This window comes from Hemiscyllium ocellatum, chromosome 1 (assembly GCF_020745735.1).
Source record: "Hemiscyllium ocellatum isolate sHemOce1 chromosome 1, sHemOce1.pat.X.cur, whole genome shotgun sequence".
In the NCBI taxonomy this organism is placed as follows: Eukaryota; Metazoa; Chordata; class Chondrichthyes; order Orectolobiformes; family Hemiscylliidae; genus Hemiscyllium; species Hemiscyllium ocellatum.
In genome coordinates, this window is record NC_083401.1 from 97686698 (window position 1) to 97707288 (window position 20591).

The following is a 20591-nucleotide window of genomic DNA, read 5'->3' on the forward strand; positions in this document are numbered from 1 at the left end:
CTTTGTTTCCCCAATGTAGAGGAGACCACATTGTGAGTTGCAAATGCAGTTGACTAGATTGTATAAAGTGCAGATAAAGTGCTTTTTTTTAAACCTGGAAGATGTGTCTGGACCCTTGGATACTGAGAAGAAAGGAAGTAAATGGTCAAGTAAAAGGGGTGACACAGTGGCTCTGTGGTTAGCATTGTTGTCTCTCAATGCCAAAGACCTGGGCCAAATTCCAGCCTCAGACAACTGTCTGTGTGGGGTTTGCACATTCTCTCCATGTCTGCATTGGTTTTCTCCTGGAGCTCCAGTTTCCTTCCACAGTCCAAAGGTATGCAGGATAGATGAATTGCCCATAGTATTCAGGGATGTGTAGGTGGGGTGCGCAAATCAGGGGTAAATGTGGAGTGATAGGGTAGGAAAATAGGCCTAGGTGGGTGACTGTTTGGAAGGTTGGTGTAGACTTGTTGGGCCGAAGGGCCTGTTTCCATACTGTAGGGATTCTATATTCTTGTATTCTCTCTCTCTCACTCGCACGCGCACGCACGCACACTCGCACGCGCACGCACGCACACACACGCGCGCATGCACGCACACACACACGCACACACACTAACCACATGTAGTTAACATCAAGTCCTTAACCTGCAACAATTGTTTTCATAGCAATACAGAGTATTCACTACTGAATATTTTAAGGAAGGATTACTTTAGGACTCTTGCTGAATCTTGAACTTCATTCCAGTAAAGCAAATTATCAAAGTGTAGAAGCTGGTTTTCTACATTTTATCCACTTAATCCGATCTTATTCTTCTGCTTTCTGCATTATGCCTTTGCCATTGTCATTTTTCGGGCAAGCATTAACTTCCATTTTCAAGGAATTTATGAACCCTGTAGAAACGAATAGCTGGATCAAATAATCTCTGATATTGCATGTGCATGTCATTGTAAAAGGCTATGGTTTCATAAGTATGTGTGTGTGTTTAACTACTTTTATGTTTTCATTTACTTGGTTTAATATTCGACAATTATTTAAGTAGTTTACAACATGCATGTGTTAGTTTATAACCAAATGTGTTTTCTAATAAGTGATACATCTATGTTATCTGCTGAAAACAAGATCAAGTGGTGACATGCACTACACTTCAATACGATGTAGCACTGTGACAAAGTTTTCCATTTAGCTCTGGATTTAGCTATATTTACCTTGGACTTGGATAAGGTCTCCTAGTGTTTCCGACCTTGACAAAGTATTTACATAAAAATCTAGAAATGTAGGTGATTCTAAATTTGCACCTTCTCTTTCAATTCACCAGTGACGAGAAGTAATTGGTCACTGCTATGCTGCCTGAAGCCTGCATAAGTTGTGTTCTCATAACAAGCTTTCATACCTTCCCTTGTCTTATCATCCAAAGCATAAAAGTAGATTGTACATATTGAGTCTCCAGCACTTCCATCTGTGGTGACTTACTGATTTTAGTTTGCTAACCTGAAAATGAGCCTTTTATCCCAACTCTTTGTCTCTTGTGTAGCTAATCCCTTATCGATACTAATATAAGACAACTGACACTGAACTCCCGTTTTGACCAGTAACCTTTCTTATAGTACCTTTATTGAATACCTTTTGGATACCGAAACACGTTACATCTATTGGTTTCCTCTTTCCACTCTGCTTGTTAAATCCTCAACATTACCAACTTTAAGTGCAATTTATTTTTCATGAAGCCATGTTGATTCTACTTGATTATATAATAATATTCTAAATGACTTGCTGCTACTTATGAACTAACATCACTTTTCCAAAAACATGGCACACAATGCTACAGTTCAGAATGAGGCCATTCAGCCATCCATGTCTGGACCAGCTCTCCAACTGAACAGTTCCTTGTGATCTTTCTTCTGCCCTTCTCTCCATACCACTGCACATTGTTTCTTTTCAGATAACTGTCTAATTTCCTTTTGCATGTTTCAATTGAATCTACCTTCAAACACAGTGCATTCCAGCTCTTAACTACTAGTGTAGTAGGTATTTTTTCTTTTATTTATTCCTTCTTTATGAAATACTTCAAACCTGTGCTCTTTTGTTCTTGAGCCCTTCACAAGTGTACACAGTTTCACCCCATCTACTCTGTCCAAACTAACTTGGCTGGGTTATAGGAACCAGGAGACTATATTAATGATTAAGATGAACATATACAAAATACTGAGAGGGACAGATAACATTAACATAGAAGAAAGTAAGTTAATTGGTGAACTTGCAGAAGGTAAAAGAACTGGAGTATAAATTAGGGTTAATTGCATGTGCATGAATGCGTGGAGTTTAGCCAATAAGACTGAGAGTTATAGGTGCAGATTTTCATGTGGGATTATGATATTGTGGCTATAACAGAGACATGGCTCAATGAAGGATGTTGCGTAATACTGGTTATAATGTGTTCAGAAAAGATAGGAAAGGCAGAACTGGAGGAGAGGGGACAATAATAGTTAAGAAAAATGTATAGTTCTACAGAACAAGGATGTATCAGAAGGATCAAGGACAGTCAATATTACTCGACTACAAAATGAAAAGAGTGCAATTATACATCTTGTTGTAGCCTACCAGCCAGTGGGAAGAATGTGGAAGAACAATTTTGCAAGGAAATTACAGAGAGGTACAAGCATCACAGAATTGTTATAATGAGGAACTTTAAATACCTGAATAGAAATTAAGACAGTAGTGTAAAGAGCAATGAGGAACAAGCACGGCTAGATGTGTTCAGGAATTTTGTACGGCTCCATGTGTCCACTCCAACAAGAAAAGAGACATTACTAGGTATTTTCTTTGGAATGGTTCAGGCCAAATAAACTGACCCTCAATGAGGGAGCATTTAGCCAAAGTGATCATTATCATAAAATTTACAATGATAAAAAGTGGTTAAAAAGGAAAAATAATCCAGGAAAAGCTGACTTCAATGGTGTAAGAATGGAGCTGGGCTGGATCGACTGGAATTGACTATATTTGAGGAAAGACATTCTGGCTATTGAGGGAGTGCAGCGTAGGTTCACGAGGTCAATTCCTGGAATGGAGGGATTACCTTACACTGAAAGACTGAAGTGACCGGGCTTGTATACCCTTGAGTTTAGAAGACTGAGAGGGGATATGATTGAGACATATAAGATTATGAAAGGATTGGACACTCTGGCATCAGGAAACATGTTTCCGCTGATGGGTAAGTGCCGAACCAGAGGACACAGCTTAAAAATACGGGATAGACCATTTAGGACAGAGATGAGGAGAAACTTCTTCACCCAGAGAGTGGTGGCTGTGTGGAATGCTCTGCCCCAGAGGGCAGTGGAGGCCCAGTCTCTGGATTCATTTAAGAAAGAGTTGGATAGAGCCCTCAAAGATAGTGGAATCAAGGGTTATGGAGATAAGGCAGGAAGCGGATACTGATTAGGAATGATCAGCCATGATCGTGTTGAATGGCGGTGCAGGCTCGAAAAGCTGAATGGCCTACTCCTTCACCTATTGTCTATTAATTAAGTACTATAATACTTCTACATTTCATTAAATCCTAATTCCAATGGTCAAATCTTTGTTTATCCATGTTAGAATTACTATTCATATCTGTTCCCATCTCAGTTGCTTACCAATTTGCTCTTGTTTTATTTTGTTAATTTAGAAATTGGGAAGCAGATTATGAAAAGACTGGCCACTGACTGCATCTGCTAGTTCAACCTTTGTCATTTCTTTGTAACTTTACGTGAATTCCTTTTGTTAAATATACCCTAAAATGTGTCTCAATCCTGTGTACACTGCTTCTTCACAAAGAAATTAATGATTCATTGTCTGATAGACAATGTGCTTTGGGATTGTAAAGAAAGAAAAAGAAATGTTTTGGTGTCAGGACATTTGAGCTGAGAGGTTGGGCTTCAATCTCAATGGACAGGTTGGTGTATATAGAGCTGTCATAGCAGCAGATCACTTTTTTGAAGATGTTTTGAAAATTTATTTCAAGAAGGTACCTGGATGGGTATATGAATAGGAGGAGCTTGGAGAGATATGGGCCAGGTGCAGGAACTAGATTGGGTTGGGATATCTGGTCAGCATGGACGAGTTGGACCGAAGGGTCTGTTTCCATGCTGTACATCCCTATGACTTAAACAAGGAACTGCTTAAAATAGCTTATATATTAGACATGTAATATTCCTGCAGCACAAATAATAAGCAGCATTTTTCACTGACCTACAATCATTTTCATTAACCACTTACATTAAATTTACATTTAATGTTCAATAATAGTTTGTCGAAGAAAGTATTTAGAATGCTAGCTTAGGGCACTACTTGAGTTGTATTGCCTTAATGTGTAACAATTTCATATGCTTGCAGGGTAAGTACAATGTATGTTCAGTATTTTCTGAACTGGAAACAGTTCTTTTCAAAGTTCTGTAAAAACTGCCTAAACAAGTGTATCTGACGCTAAGCCTGAGATGTTGTGGTATTCCATATCCTTGCTAGGCCACATGTCGTGTAAAATAAGGTTAAAGGCAAAGTAAGATGCTGGAGACTTGAAGTAAAAACACAGTGCTGAAGAAACTCATCAGTATGGCAGCATCAATGTAGAGAGAAAGAGAGAGAGAAAAAATATTTCAAGTTCAACATAAGACTTTTTCAGAATACAACAGCACTTCTCGTATGTCTTCCTTTTCCTTCGACTGAATATTCCCTCTTGACTATAACTGACAGAGCGCTCAACTGTGACTGACCCATTGCTCATGATTCTATTCTATTCCATTCGTTCCCTCCCTCTCAGATGGGTTTGTTTGTCCTCCCTTTCCACCCCACCAGCTTCTATATTTAAAGTATTGTCCTTTGCTAATTCTGCTATCTCTAGAGTGATGCCACCTAAACACACCATCTGTTCCCATCTTAACATTCTGAAGGGATGAATTCCTCTGTGATCCTGTTCTACTCCTCCATCAACAGGAAACTGAATGGGAATAAATGGATCTTTTACTAAGTGGCAGGCAGTGACAAATGGGAGATTGCAAAAATGTGTGTGTGGGCCCTAGTTATTCAGGGTATTTTTAAACTGATTGGATGATAGGTGTCAAATACAACGTTCCAAATGCAGTATTGGAGAGGGTGGGGGGAGGGTTGTTTGGAGATGGTGGTGGTGGTGGTGGAAAATGGCCTACGGTAGTCTATTATCACTAGATTATTAATCCAGGAACTGAGTTATTGTTCTGGGAACCTGGGGTCAAATCCTGCTATGGCAGATGGTAGCATTGAATTCACTAAAAGAAGTCTGGAATAGGGAATTTATAGATGACCATGAAATCATTGACTTTCAGAAAATGTTTAGAAGAAGGGATATCTTACTGCACTCATAATACAGTCTTGGTGAGATGACATCTGCAGTATTGCATAAAGTTTTAGTTTCACGAGCTACGAAAGGATATTGATGTCACCAAAGATGTGCACAAAGGTTCCCCAGGCTAATACCGAGGCTCTCCCACCCTATTAACACTTAGTTACACACTTATCGACATCTACCAACAATGTAAATTATTGAGCCTGAAGATCTGGAAACTTTCCCCACCATGAATTTGCTTGTTTGTTTTAACTTAATACTGATGCAAAGTCATTATTTACCTTGCCTGATATTTCCCTCTACCCCATTATAATTATTTCTGTTTCTTGTAGCCTCAGTATTAATATGGCTAATCCAGTTAGTTTCTAATGAATGGTAACCCTCAGGATGTTGAGAAGGTACTTCACAATTGTAATGCCTTTAAATGTCAGGGGGTGATTGTTTACATTCTCCACTATTGGAGATAGTCAACCCAAATCTGGATATTGTTCAGATTTTGCTTTAGTTGGACATTTTGCACCAAAACTCCTGTGATAGCAATTATATCATACCTGTTTATTTCTGTTTTGTGCCATGACTTTACAAGTGCTTCAAGCATTTGTTTATCCTATCTGAAATCCCTCTCAGATTTTCATTCTCTGCCACGTGAGTTTAAACCCTTCCCAATAGCACTAGCCAGTCTCCCATTGGAGATATAATTAATGCTCCTATTAAGATGCAAGCAGTCCTCCTTGGACATTTCCCATCTGCCCCGGAATATAGTTCTCAGTTCAGCATGACAACAACTCCTGACATTAGCCAAGTTCTGAAACCCAGAGCTCAAGTTTCTGCAGCTCGTGGTGCTTTCAGGTTGTATATTTGTTTAGTCCATATGAAGCATCCATAGTTCGCTACATGCTACTGGATGAGAATTCCACTCGGTCAAGCTGCCCTGCCATGCTTTAAGCTTACTTTGAGAATACACACTAGCAAATTACTCAAGTGTCAACAGATAAACAAGGAGAATGCTCATGAACCAATTACTTGCTTTCTGATCTTAGAGTCATAGAGATGTTCAGCATGGTGAAAGACCCTTCAGTCCAACCCGTCCATGCCAACCAGATATCCCAACGGAATCTAGCCCCACCTGCCAGCACCGATCCTTGTGGCACTCCACTGGTCACAGGCCTCCAATCTGAAAAACAGCCCTCCACCACTACCCTCTGTCTTCTACCTTTGAGCTAGTTCTGTATTCAAATGGCTGGTTCTCCCTATATCCCGAGAGATCTAACCTTGCTAATCAGTCTCCCATGGGGAACGTTGTTGAACGCCTTACTGAAATCCATATAGATCACATCTACCGATGTGCCGTCATCAGTCCTCTTTGTTATTCCTCAAAAAAACTCAATTTTGTGAGACATGACTTTCCACGCACAAAGCCATGCTGACTATTCCTAATCAGTCCTTGACTTTCCAAATACATGTACATCCTGTCCCTCAGGATTCCCTCCAACACCTTGCCCACCACCAATGTCAGGCTCACCGGTCTATAGTTGCCTGGCTTGTCCTTACCACCCTTCTTAAACAGTGGCACCATGTTACCTTACCTCCAGTCTTCCGTTACCTCCCTTGTGATTATCGATGATACAAATATCTCAGCAAGAGGCCCAGCAATCACTTCTCTAGCTTCCCACAGAGTTCTCAGGTACACCTGATCAGGTCCTGGGGATTTATCCACTTTTATGCATTTCAAAACATCCAGTACTTCCTCCTCTGTAATATGGACATTTTGCAAGATGTCACCATCTATTTCCCTACAGTCTATATCTTCCATATCCCTTTCCATAGTAAATGCTGATGCAAAATACTCATTTAGCATCACCCCCATTTTCTGTGGCTCCACACAAAGGCCACCTTGGTGATTTTTGAGGGGCCCTGTTCTCTCCATTGTTACCCATTTGTCCTTAATGTATTTGTAAACAGTCTTTGGATTCTCCTTAATTCTATTTGCCAAAGCTATCTCATGTCCCCGTTTTGCCCTCCTGATTTCCCTCTTAAGTATACTCCTATTTCCTTTGTACTCTTTGAAGGATTCACTCGATCTATCTTGTCTATACCTTACATATGCTTCCTTCTTTTTCTTAACCAAACCCTCAATTTCTTTAATCATCCAGCATTCCCTATACCTCTCAGCCTTTCCTTTCACCCTGGCAGCAATATACTTTCTCTGGATTCTCATTATCTCATTTCTGAAGGCTTTCCATTTTCCAGCCATCCCTTTACCTGCGAACATTTGCCCCCAATCAGCTTTCCGAAGTTCTTGCCTAATTCCATCAAAATTTGCCTTTCTCCAGTTTAGAACTTCAATTTTTAGATCTGGACTATCCTTTTCCATCACTATTTTAAATCTCATAGAGTAATGGTTGCTGGCCCCAAAGTGCTTCCCCACTGACATCTCATTCACCTGCCCTGCCTTCTTTCCCAAGAGTAAGTCAAGTTTTGCACCTTCTCTAGTAGGTACATCCACTTACTGAATCAAATTTCTCTCTATCTCAACCGTTAAGACTGTGGCAGTCCCAGTCTACGTTTGGAAAGTTAAAATCCCCTATCATAACCCCCATTTTTTTTCTTACAGATAGCTGAGATCTCCTTACAAGTTTGTTTCTCAATTTCCCTCTAACTGTTAGGGGGCCTATAATACAATCCCAGTGAGGTGATCATCCCTTTCCTATTTCTCAGTTCCACCCAAGTAACTTCCTTGGATGTATTTCCGGAATATCCTCCCTCAGCACAGCTGTAGTGCTATCACTTATCAAAAATGCCACCCCCCACCCACGCCTCACTTTCTATTCTTCCTGTAGTATTTGTATCCTGCAACATTAAGCTGCCTGTCCTGCCCATTCCTGAGCCATGTTTCTGTTATTGCTATGATATCCCGGTCCCATGTTCCTACCCATGCCCTGAGTTCATCTGCCTTCCCTGTTAGGCCCCTTGCATTGAAATAACTGCAGTTTAACTTATTAGTCCCACCTTGTCCTTGCCGGTCCAGACTGTTTGACTTGCCTCTGTTCTCAGCTGTACCAGTCTCAGATTGATCTCTTTCCTCACTATCTCCCTGGGTCCCACCTCTCTTTCCCCCGCCCCCCAACCTTACTAGTTTAAATCTTCCTGAGCAACTCTAGCAAATCTTCCTGCCAGTATATTAGTCTCCTTCCAATTTAAGTGCAATCCGTCCTTCTTGTACAGGTCACTTCTACCCCAAAAGAGATTCCAATGATCCAAGAATGTGAATTCTTCCGCCATATGTCAGCTCCTCAGCCATGCATTCATCTGCTCTATCCTCCTATTCCTGCCCTCACTAGCTTGTAGCACTGGGAGTAATCCAGATATTATTACTCTTGAGGACCTCCTTTTTAAATTTTAAATTTCTACCTACACTCTGTAATCTCCCTTCAGAATCTCAATCTTTTCCCTTCCTACGTCATTGGTTCCAATGTGGACAGTGACTTCTTGCTGGCCTTTCTCCCCCGTGGGAACATTCTGCACCATCTCTGAGACATCAGGAGCATGTAGATTAGATTAGATTACATTACATTACAGTGTGGTAACAGGCCCTTCGGCCCAACAAGTCCACACCGACCCGCCGAAGCGCAACCCACCCATACCCCTACATTTACCCCTTACCTAACACTACGGGCAATTTAGCATGGCCAGTTCACATCTTTGGAGGAAACCCACGCAGACACGGGGAGAACGTGCAAACTCCACGCAGTCGCCTGAGGCAGGAATTGAACCCGGGTCTCAGGCGCTGTGAGGCAGTAGTGCTAACCACTGTGCCACCGTGCCGCCCACATCCTTGATCCTGGCACCAGGGAAGCCACACACCATTCTGCTTTTTCGCTGCTGGCCACAGAAATGTCTATCTGTACCTTGAACTAGAGAATCACCTGACACAATTGATCGCTTGGAACCCAACGTACCCCTCGTTGCATTTTCTAAAATTCAGTCAGTTCACAGACTCCTGGCCCCCACCTCTTTGTAGTGAAGAATTATAATATATAATATAAATATAATACATAATATAATATATGTTGGAAAATGGATTTTGGTTTTCAGTTCTGGGCAAATCTAACCTTGAAGATCAGGTAGTAATTTTGAACGTTGAATTAGTTGAGGGGGCAGGGAGAGGGAGAGCAGCAGGTTCATATTGTGGGAATAGCCATAACAATGGAGGGTGCTATTGGTGCAGTTGCCATGAAATCAGCACTTGGTAGAAGTCCCCAGCTTAGAAATTTATGCTTGGAAATCTGTGAGAAAATAACAAAACATTTGGGACTGCCTGAGAACAAGACGAATGTTTGGGTAGCCCATGTTAAATAATAGTAAGCTGAGAATTGATTTGTTTTAATGTGGAGATAAGGGTAACTCCTCCAGAGGTTTGTGTGTCTTTATGGGTATCGTTGGGCTAAAGGGCATCCATCTTTGTGATGTTTGTAATGAAATTTGCTGAGGTAGTTCTTATATAGTGTGATACAGTTTGTGTTTTTCATTTTGTGTAATACACTTGTATGCTTCTATATTCTTTGTTTCAATTAAACAGACAGAGGGTGGTGATGGAAGGTTGCTTTTTGGACTGGAGTCCTGTGACCAGCAGTGTGCCACAAGGATTAGTGGTGGATCCACTGCTTTTAATCATTTATATAAATGATTTGGATGTGAGTACAGAAGGTGTGGTTCGTAGGTTTACAGATAACACCAAAGTTAGTGGTATAGTGGACAGCAACAAAGACTACCTCAGTACAACGGGTCTTTGATCAGATGGGCAAATGGGTGAAGGAGTGACAGATGGGTTTAATTTAGATAAATTTGAGGTGCTGAGTTTTGGTAAGGCGAATCAGGGTAGGACTGAGAAACTTAATGCTAAGGTCTTCAACAGTGTTGCCGAACAAAGAGACCACAAGGTCCAGGTCTATAGTTTGTTCAAAGCAGAGTCACAGGTAGACAGGATAGTGAAGAAGGCATTTATTTTACTTGCCTTTATTGGTCAGTGCATTGAATATAGGAATTGGGAGGTCATGTTGCGACTGTACAAGACGTTGGTTAGGCCTTAGAGAACAGTAGGGCTGTTTTGTAGAGAGATGAGTGACTAATGGTTTAATGTGAGGATCACCATTGCTCAGGTGAAAGGTGAGGTTGAGAAAGGGGGATACTCGTGGTAACAGCAACTATTGTGAGAATTGTTGGCATCTCACTACATAGCAACCCCAACTGTCCAGCCAACTGAGCTAGCTGAATCTGTGGATATCTTTACCACAGAGGTGTGAAGAGGTTGGGTCATTATTTATATTCAAGGCTGAGAGGGACAGAATTTCAATCAGTAAGGAAATCGGGGGTCTTGGGGAAACGCAATAGAGTTGAGGATTATCAGATCAGCCATGATCTCATTGAATGGCAAAACAGAACCTGAATGGCCTACTTTTGCTTCTACGTTATATTGTTTTGAAAATTGTTTCAGTCTCCTTTTCTCAAAGGAGATCATCCCAGCATCTTTAATTTAACTTTATAGCTAAATTTCCTAATCTGTGCACCCTCTTAAGGACCCTCACATGCTTCCTGATAGCCATGTTGAATGTAATGCGGTCTTCTAACTAGAACTTCGTAAATGTTTGACATAACTTCCCTGCTTTTGTACATAACACCTTTCATCAGTCTTCTATTTGCTGTGCTGCCTACTTTCTCGATATCCCTCTACTTTTACAGCTACATTGTTTATTTTATATTCACCTCATTCTTCTGCAAAAAATTCATCATCCAGAGTTGTTTGCACTAAAATCCATCTGTCACTTGACTGCCTATACTGCCAATCCATCTTTTGCCCTTTTGCACTAAGTTTGCTCCACAATTTGCCACACCTCCCAGGTTATTGAACAAAATCTATTGGATATCATTGTAAACACATCCTGATTGGGAATTCATTTGTTTCCATTTGATTGATCTTTCGATTAGGAGATATATAATTGGTAGTTCAGCCAGTGTAGTGTCAGCTAAGCACACCATTTTCCCAGTTCTGTAAGGCAGAACAACAGAATATGAGGAAAAAAAAGCAGTGTCCTCCTGGCTTTGCACTGCCATGGTTAATGACCCTTTTATCAGAATTTGGAAAAGTTAGAAATTTGATAGGTTTTACCAAGGTGAGATGATGGGGGGAGAGAGCAAAAGAAAGAGTCTGAGAGAGGGTGAATGGTGGAAGAGCTTGATCACTCTCTTTCCACTTTTTCCACTTACATATATTTAAAATCTCGTAAACTTCTAACTTTTTTCAGTCCTAATGAAAGGTCATTGACCCAAAAATTTATCTGTTGTATCTTCCTCGACTGCATTTCCTCATTATGTCTTTTAAAAGCTTATGGATATTATGTCTTGAATAACCTTTGTGAGAACTGCTAATGATGAGCAGCGTGGGATGACTTCCAGTTTTGAAAACAAAAAGTGCTGATGATCAAGCAGTGAGGCAGCATCCATGGAGAGAAAACAAGCTGATGTTTTGAGTTGAGCTGGAGCTGACCTGAAGTGTGGAGGTGGCATCATTTATGCAATAATGGAGAGAGGGGGCTGGAGTGCTTGGGAGAAAGGATGTTGATAGTTAAGATTAAGTGATTGGAATGTGAGAATGGCAGAACAATGCTGTTTTTAGCTGCCGGATTGGAAAGAACTAAGTATGACGCAACATGTAAACATCGAGCTGTGTCAGGGGTGTCACCGACCTCATTACCTCTAGAGATCTTCCCAACCCCACACTGCCTCCAACCTTATAGTTTGCCATCCCTGGATAGCCCACTTCCACGTCCTTCTCAAAGTTCACAAACTAGACTGCCCTGATAGACTCAGCCAGTTCCTGACCCACCAAGCTCATTCGTCCTATCTTGATTCCATCATCTTTCTGCTTGTCCAGACCCTGCCCACCTACATCCACAATTCCTCTGATGCCCTCTGCCATATTTACAATTTCCAGTTCCCTGACTCTAACTGCCTCCTGTTCACTGTGGTTGTCAAAATCCTCTCATACCATCCTGTTGAGGAATGAAGCTGACAGCTCTTGGTTTCTTTCTCGACCAGAGGCTTGAATAATCCCCCTCCACCACCGTTCTCCTCTGCTTGGCTGAACTTGTTCTGTCACTGAACAATTTCTTTAATTCATCTCACCTCTGCCAAGTCAAAGGAGTAACTATGGGCACCCACATGGGTCCCAGTTTTGCCTGCATCGTTATGAGGAACATGGAACAATCCTTGTTCTAGTCCTATACTGGCCCCCTCTCTCAACTAAGTGTAAAAAATGAGGTCTGCAGATGCTGGAGATCACCGCTGCAAATGTGTTGCTGGTCAAAGCACAGCAGGCCAGGCAGCATCCTGATGAAGGGCTTATGCTCGAAACGTCGAATTCTCTATTCCTGAGATGCTGCCTGGCCTGCTGTGCTTTGACCAGCAACACATTTGCAGCCCTCTCTCAACTCTCCTTTTCAGTACATTGATGTCTGTTTCAGTGCAGTTCCATGCTCCCACCTGGAACTTGAAAAATTTGTTCATTTGCCTCCAATTTCTACCCCTCTATAACTTTCAAATTATCCATTTCCAACCCTCCCCTTCCCTTCCTTCACCTCTCTGTCTCCATTTCAAGGAATAAACTGTCCACTGCCATCCACTACAAAATCACTGACTCCCATAGCTACCTTCACTACAGCTCTTCACACTCCATATCCTGTAAGAATTCATCCCATTCTTCCATTCTTTCGCCTATGTCGTGTCTGGTTGACTGATGCCACTTTCCAAAACAGCGCTGCTGAGGTGGCTTCCTTCTTCCATAACTGTGGTTTCCCGTCCTACTGTGGTTGATAGGGCCCTCAACTGTATCAGAGTTATCAACCATGCTTTTGCCCTTGCCCCTTCTCTTTGCTCACAACTGTGTGATCAAGTCCTCCTTGTTCAGTTTGTGCATTTTGGAAAGGAGGTAGAAGTGGGCAGTCTAGAATTAAGACTGTAAGGTTGGAGGCAGTGAGGAGTCAGGAAGATATGAGGTAAAAAAGTTGGTGACAGTCCTGGCAACAATGCCTCGATATTCGGATGTGAGGTCATGATCTGTTCTTTCCAGTCTGGCAGTTAGACACACCATTGTTCTGTCATTGTCACATTCCGATCAGTTAATTTGAACTATTAATCTCCCTTCTCCTTCCCGCATGTGCATGTGCACACAGGCACCAGCCCCACATCAGCTCAGATGAAGAGTCATCTGAATTCATAATGTTAGCTTGCTCTCATTCTCAGCATGGATACTGCCTGACCTAGGATTTGTTGTTTTCAGTACAGCTTCCAATATCTGCAGTGAATGGCTCCAGGTTTGTAGTTTAAGCTTACAGTTTTAACTACTGTTGGTTGAGAATTATCTATACTATTTGAATGATGATGTTAGTCACAATTTTCTTTTTCTAATTATTTATGTTTTAGGAGAAACCATTGTCCAGGTCATTGCAAAGAGGTGAAGATTTACAGTTTGATCAGGTAAGAAAATTGGCCTGCTATGTTTTATGAGAAAGTGAGGACTGCAGATGCTGGAGATCAGAGCAGAAAATGTGTTGCTGGAAAAGCGCAGCAGGTCAGGCAGCAACCAAGGAACAGGAGAATTGACGTTTCCGGCATGAGCCCTTCTTCAGGAATGAGGAAAGTGTGCCAAGCAGGCTAAGATAAAAGGTAGGGAGGAGGGTCTTGGGGGAGGGGCGTTGGAAATGTGATAGGTGGAAGGAGGTTAAGGTGAGGGTGATAGGCCGAAGTGGGGTGGGGGGAGCAGAGAGGTCAGGAAGAAGATTGCAGGTTAGGAAGGTTGTGCTGAGTTCGAGGGTTGGGACTGAGACCAGGTGGGGGGTGGGAAAATGAGGAAACTGGAGAAAGCTGAGTTCATCCCTTGTGGTTGGAGGGTTCCCAGGCGGAAGATGAGGCACTCTTCCTCCAGCAGTCGTGTTGCTATGGTCTGGCGATGGAGGAGTCCAAGGACCTGCATGTCCCTGGTGGAGTGGGAGGGGGAGTTGAAGTGTTGAGCCACGAAGTGGTTGGGTTGGTTGGTCCGGGTGTCCCAGAGGTGTTCTCTGAAATGTTCCGCAGGTAGGCGACCTGTCTCCCCAATATAGAGGAGGCCACATTGGGTGCAGCGGATGCAGTAAATGATGTGTGTGGAGATGCAGGTGAACTTGTGGCGGATATGGAAGGAAGTAAGGGGGGAAGGTGTGGGCGCACGTTTTGCATTTCTTGCGATTGCAGGCGAAGGTGCTGGAAATGGAGGTTGGGTTGCTGGGGGGTGTGGACCTGAAAAGGGAGTCACGGAGGGAGTGGTCTTTTCGGAATGCTGATAGGGGAGGGGAGGGAAATATATCCCTGGAGGTGATGTCTGTTTGGAGGTGGCGGAAATGACGACGGATGATACGATATACATGGAGGTTGGTGGGATGGTAGATGAGACTGTTTCTACCTCCTGTCCAAAATCCACAAACCTGATTGCCCTGGCCGACCCATTGTCTCAGCCTGCTCCTGCCCCACCGAACTCATCTCTGCATACCTTGACACGGTCCTGTCCCCCTTAGCCCAAGACCTCCCCACCTACGTTCGGGACACCACCCACGCCCTCCACCACCTCCATGATTTACTTCCCCGCTCCCCAATGCCTTATCTTCACCATGGATATCCAGTTCCTGTACACCTTCATCCCCCATCACGAAGGACTCAATACCCTCCACTTCTTCCTTTCCCGCCGCATCAACCAGTACCCTTCCACTGACACCCTCCTTCGACTGACTGAACTGGTCCTCACTCTGAACAACTTCTCTTTCCAATCCTCCCACTTCCTCCAAACCAAAGGAGTAGCCATGGGCACCCGCATGGGCCCCAGCTGTGCCTGCCTCTTTGTAGGATATGTGGAACAGTCCATCTTCTGCAGCTACACTGGCACCACCCCTCACCTTTTTCTCCACGACATCGATGACTGTATCGGCGCTGCCTCGTGCTTCCTCGAGGAGGTTGAACGGTTCATCCACTTTACTAACACCTTCTACCCCGACCTCAAATTTATCTGGACCGTCTCAGACTCCTCCCTCCCCTTCCTAGACCTTTCTATTTCTATCTCGGGTGACCGAATCAACACAGACATTTACTGTAAACCGACTGACTCCCACAGCTACCTGGACTACACCTCCTACCACCCTGCGCCCTGTAAAAACGCCATCCCATATTCCTAACTCCTTCGTCTCGGCTGCATCTGCTCCCAGAAGGACCAGTTCCAATACTGTACAACCCAGATGGCCTCCTTCAAAGACCGCAATTTCCCCCCCGACGTGATTGACGACACTCTCGACCGCATCTCCTCCACTTCCCGCTCCTCTGCCCTTGAGCCCCGCCCCTCCAATCACCACCAGGACAGAACCCCACTGGTCCTCACCTATCACCCCACCAACCTCTATATACATCGTATCATCCGCCGTCATTTCCGCCACCTCCAAACGGACCCCACCACCAGGGATATATTTCTGTCCTCTCCCCTATCAGTGTTCCGAAAGGACTACTCTCTCCGTCACTCCCTCATCGGGTCCACACCCCCCACCAACCCAACCTCCACTCCCGGCACCTTCCCCTGCAACTGCAAGAAATGCAAAAGTTGCGCCCACACCTCCTCCCTTACTTCCCTCCAAGGCGCCAAGGGATCCTTCCATATCTGCCACAAATCCACCTGCACCTCCACACACATCATTTACTGCATCCGCTGCACCAATGTGGCCTCCTCTATATTGGGGAGACAGGTTGTCTACTTGCGGAACGTTTCAGCAAACACCGCTGGGACACCTGGACCAACCAACCCAACCGCCCTGTGGCTCAACACTTCAACTCCCCCTCCCACTCCACCAAGGACATGCAGGTCCTTGGACTCCACCATCGCCAGACCATAGCAACACGACAGCTGGTGGAAGAGTGCTACATCTTCCTCCTAGGAACCCCCCAACCACAAGGGATGAACTCAGATTTCTCCAGTTTCCTCACTTCCCCTCCCCCACCTGGTCTCAGTCCAAACCCTTGAACTCAGCACCACCTTCCTAACTTGCAATCTTCTTCCAGACCTCTCCGCCCCCACCCCCACTCTGGCCTATCACCCTCACCTTAACCTCCTCCCATCTATCGCTTTTCCAACGCCCCTCTCCCAAGTCCCTCCTCCCTACCTTTTATCTTAGCCTGCTTGACACACTTTCCTCATTCCTGAAGAAGGGCTCATGCCCGAAACGTTGATTCTCCTGCTCCTTGGAGGCTGCCTGACCTGCTGCGTTTTTCCAGCAACACATTTTCAGCTACTATGTTTTATGACATAATATTCATTCTGTCAGAGCCCACAATTTGTTATTGTTTATTATGTATGATCATATATGCATACTTACTTTTGCAATTAATTCTGATAGTTGCATTACTGCCCAAAATTATTTTTCTCTTTAAATCCAATCTGTATTCAAGCTGCAGTTATAGTAGTATATTGACTTGAATGAGAATGATGCAGTCTTCTGTGTAGTATATAGGAAATGTCACAGTTATATCTGCATATTGCTCCAATAACTAATGTGGAGTGGAAAGGGAATGTGTCAGCATGCACTGAGGTCTTGTGTGTTTAGGGAGGAATTTTAATTTAAATGTGCTTTTGTGTTTTGTGTGTCTTTCTCCCAGACTTAGTTTTGTGCTGTAACTTATTCTGATTTCATTTGTTCATTATCATTGGCTGAAAAGCATCACTTGCTTTTTATGATCACGTGAAATCACTGAGATGTTTCGAAACAGGAGTTGACTGATGTCGTCTTCCATTCCTTTGTATTTCAGAAATGCTGAAACCATTTATTATCACTCAACTGAGAGTTATTAACTCAGTGTAGAAAAGAACTGACCTGAAGCCATCCCGATAGGAATTTTTAATTATAAACCAAGGGTTTATCTTAATACTCTTTTATTTGTTCAAGCAAACTTGAAAGCTTTCAACACACAGAATTTGGAAAATTGTATTATTGCCTTGAAATATTTAAAAGCTTGACAGTATAAAGTAGCCAACTGAAAGAAATTGACAAAGATAAGAGGTATTACACAACCCATTCATTCAGATTGCTTCATAGAATATTAATATATGTAACTTCTAGAATTAGATTATGTTTGAATAATACATTAATGTTTCAGATAAGAATTTGTTGTTGAAGCTTATCCTTAAATTCTTCTTACACCATAATCAAACATTTGGTGCTTCTTGAATCCTGTTACTTTGAAGCAAGCAAGCTCAACAACTTTGATATTATCCGTTCTTTCTTTTGGCACACCTGTAGGAAGCACAAGGCCATAATATTGGGCCACTGTTTTCTACCAAAACCACCCACTGCTTCAGTCTCACTCTGGTAGGCAAACCCTCAGCCCCAGACACACTTTAGCACTGCAATGGTCTCCTTAAGTCTTCGCAAAATGTTTTCCATGCTCGATTCTAACTCCTCCTTAAATTCTTATTACACTATAATCAAGCATTTGATTCTTGTATCCTGTTGTTTTGAAGCAGACAAGGAGCTTTTAGACATTTTTGTTTTAAGATAACCCATTCAACTACCTTTGTTACCTTGGCAGCTAAGCCAACCCTCCCTTAACACCTTTGTCAAATCTCCTCTTAATCATCTTCTCTTCAAGAAAAACAGTCCAAATTTTGTCAGTCTCCCTTTATTCCTGGAACCATTCTCATAAACCTCTTCTGCACTTACTCCAATGTGGACTGTCCTTTCTAAATTGTGGTGCGCAGAACTGTACACATTAATGAACATTGAATGTAGCATTTCAAGAAATGCAATAGTTCAAGCAAAAGGCCCACATCACAATCGCAGACAATGAGCAATGGCCAAGAAATGTGATCTAGTCAGCAATAGTCATATCTCGAGAACATTTTCCTTCATTGGTGACAAACGTACTGCATCCAAAGCAGTCTGGTGATCTACTACGGAGCTACAATTGTAATCGTTGTTTATAAGAACAAATTATTACCCATAAATATTACACATGGTAAATTAGGCACTTGCATTGGAGGAAACATTGAAAAACATGGAAATTAGATACTGTCGGTAAAACCGTGGAATATTTGGAAGTGTTAGGATATGCATGCATTGGGGGGAGTGATATTGGTGGATTTTTAACTTTTCTACTTTTAACTTGTATTTAACCTCTAAACCAATATTTAAGTGTATCAATTTGAAAGGTGTTGTAAAAGAAGCCCTGGCAGTTTGTTGTAGTTCATCTTGTAGAAGATACAACTGCTGCTGTATCTCACTGATAGAAGGACTCAATGTTAACATTGTTTGATGATGTCTCGCTCAAGTAACCTACTTTGTTTCATAACGTGTCAAGCATTTTAATGGTCATTTGAACATGTTTGGCTACGTGCAGTGCCATTATACTTCTGACATGTTTTTGTAGATCATTTGAAAGGCTTGTTTTAGAAAGTTGAAAGATAAGTTAGTTCCAAAAGGTTGATCCAGTTAAGTTTCTCATCATTAGTAATCCATGAAGTGTTGTTGGTAGGTTATTCAGCAATCACCTATTGAATGTCAAGGTGAGATGGGTTAAATACTGTCTTGGTGGAGATGGTAATTTCTTCGAAATTGTGTGGTGTGAATGAAACAGGCCACTTATTAGCCCCAGCATGAATGCTATCCAGGAGTTGCTGTCCATGAGTTTGTACTGCTTCAGTAGCTGTAGAGTTGCATATGGTTTAGAACACTAGTCATTAGAACACATTCTAATTCTGATCTTGGGTTGGAAGAAAGTCGTTGAGAAAGCAGCTGAAGGTGGTTGGCATTGGCCCACTGTTGCACTTGGTTTGAAACTTACTGAGGTCACTACCACCTCTGGAATTCAGCCCCGGTGTCCATGTTTAGACCAAGGCTGTAATGAGATCAGGAGCTGAGTAATCTTAGTGGCACTCAAACCTGGAAATCAGTGAACAGGTGTTTATCATGTACCTGCCACTTGAAAGCACTGTCGATGACACCTCCTTTTACTCTTTTGATGATTGAGCATAAATTACTGGGATGATAATCGGCCACAGGTGGTATGGTAGCTCAATGGTCAACACTCCTGCCTCGCAGCTGCAGGGACCCGGGTTCAATTCCAGCCTTGGGCAACCGTCTGGTTGAAATTGGTACATTCTTCTGGTGTGGATATGGGTTCCTCCATATGTCTCAGTTTCCTCCCATGGTCCAAAGATGTGCAGGTTAGATGGATGGGTCATTTAGCTAGTCCAGTCGTGTCCAGGGATGTTCAGGCTATGTGGGTCAGCAGTGGGAATTGTGGGTGTGGGGAGAGGTGAGTGTGTCTGGGTGTGGAGCTCTTCTGAGGGTTCGTGTGGACTTAATGAGCCAAATGGCCTGCTTCTACACTGTAGGCTTCTATGATCAATTTGGATTTGTGGACAAAACATAATCTGAGCAATTTTGTAAAGAGAATATTAACTTGCTGTTCATATTTGTTTGCAATATTCTCATGGGAGATTTCACAAGATGGATGCCCAGACAAATTGAAACACAATGAAAAAACAGTGTAGAAGGAATGCATGTTGCAGCAGGAGGAGAAAGAACAGAGGGTAGAATAAGGCACACATTATTGTTCAGGGTGTAACTGGACTGCCACTCGGATGGTGCAAGAGGGGTTTTTAAAATTATTCACTGAATGGTGACTTAGCAAACCTGAACAATTCAAAATAAGGCTGAATGCTCATTTTACATGGCCTTTTCCCAATGATTGGAAAATATCTTCAGAAAGCAAGAGCTTGCATTTATGTTTCCCGACTATGGGTTTTCTCAAACAGCTTGACAATAATTAAGCAATTATAGATAAATTCTCTGTGATAAAAATTGACACAAAGTCGTGTGAGGATTGCTGCCAGACTTAGTATTAATTGTCAAACTACAAAGAACTTCTAGATGGTCAAGACTGGGTTGAAGATTAAGGCAGGAGGTGGCTATGGCCAGGGTTTGGAAATTGAGTCAATGATCAATTTTGAAGTGAATGAACGTGACCACAGAAGAGTGAAAACACCAGCTCGCATTTTAGAACATACATAGAACATAGAAGGATACAGCGCAGTACAGGCCCTTCGGCCCTCGATGTTGCGCCGACCGAATCCTACATAACCTATACTAGCCCAATAACTTCCAAATGCCTATCCAATGCCCGCTTAAA

At 42.7% G+C, this 20591-nt stretch overlaps 1 protein-coding gene across 8 annotated transcripts in view; it reads left to right on the top strand.

Annotated features, from left to right (window-relative positions):
• Window positions 1–20591, top strand: part of fryl (furry homolog, like) — a 462166-nt gene that overhangs the window by 150053 nt on the left and 291522 nt on the right. For all 8 annotated transcript variants that reach the window (XM_060824340.1, XM_060824357.1, XM_060824348.1 and 5 more), the window contains one exon: window positions 13818–13871. In XM_060824340.1, coding sequence (XP_060680323.1) covers window positions 13818–13871 — 54 coding nt within the window. The remainder of the gene's footprint in view (window positions 1–13817; window positions 13872–20591) is intronic.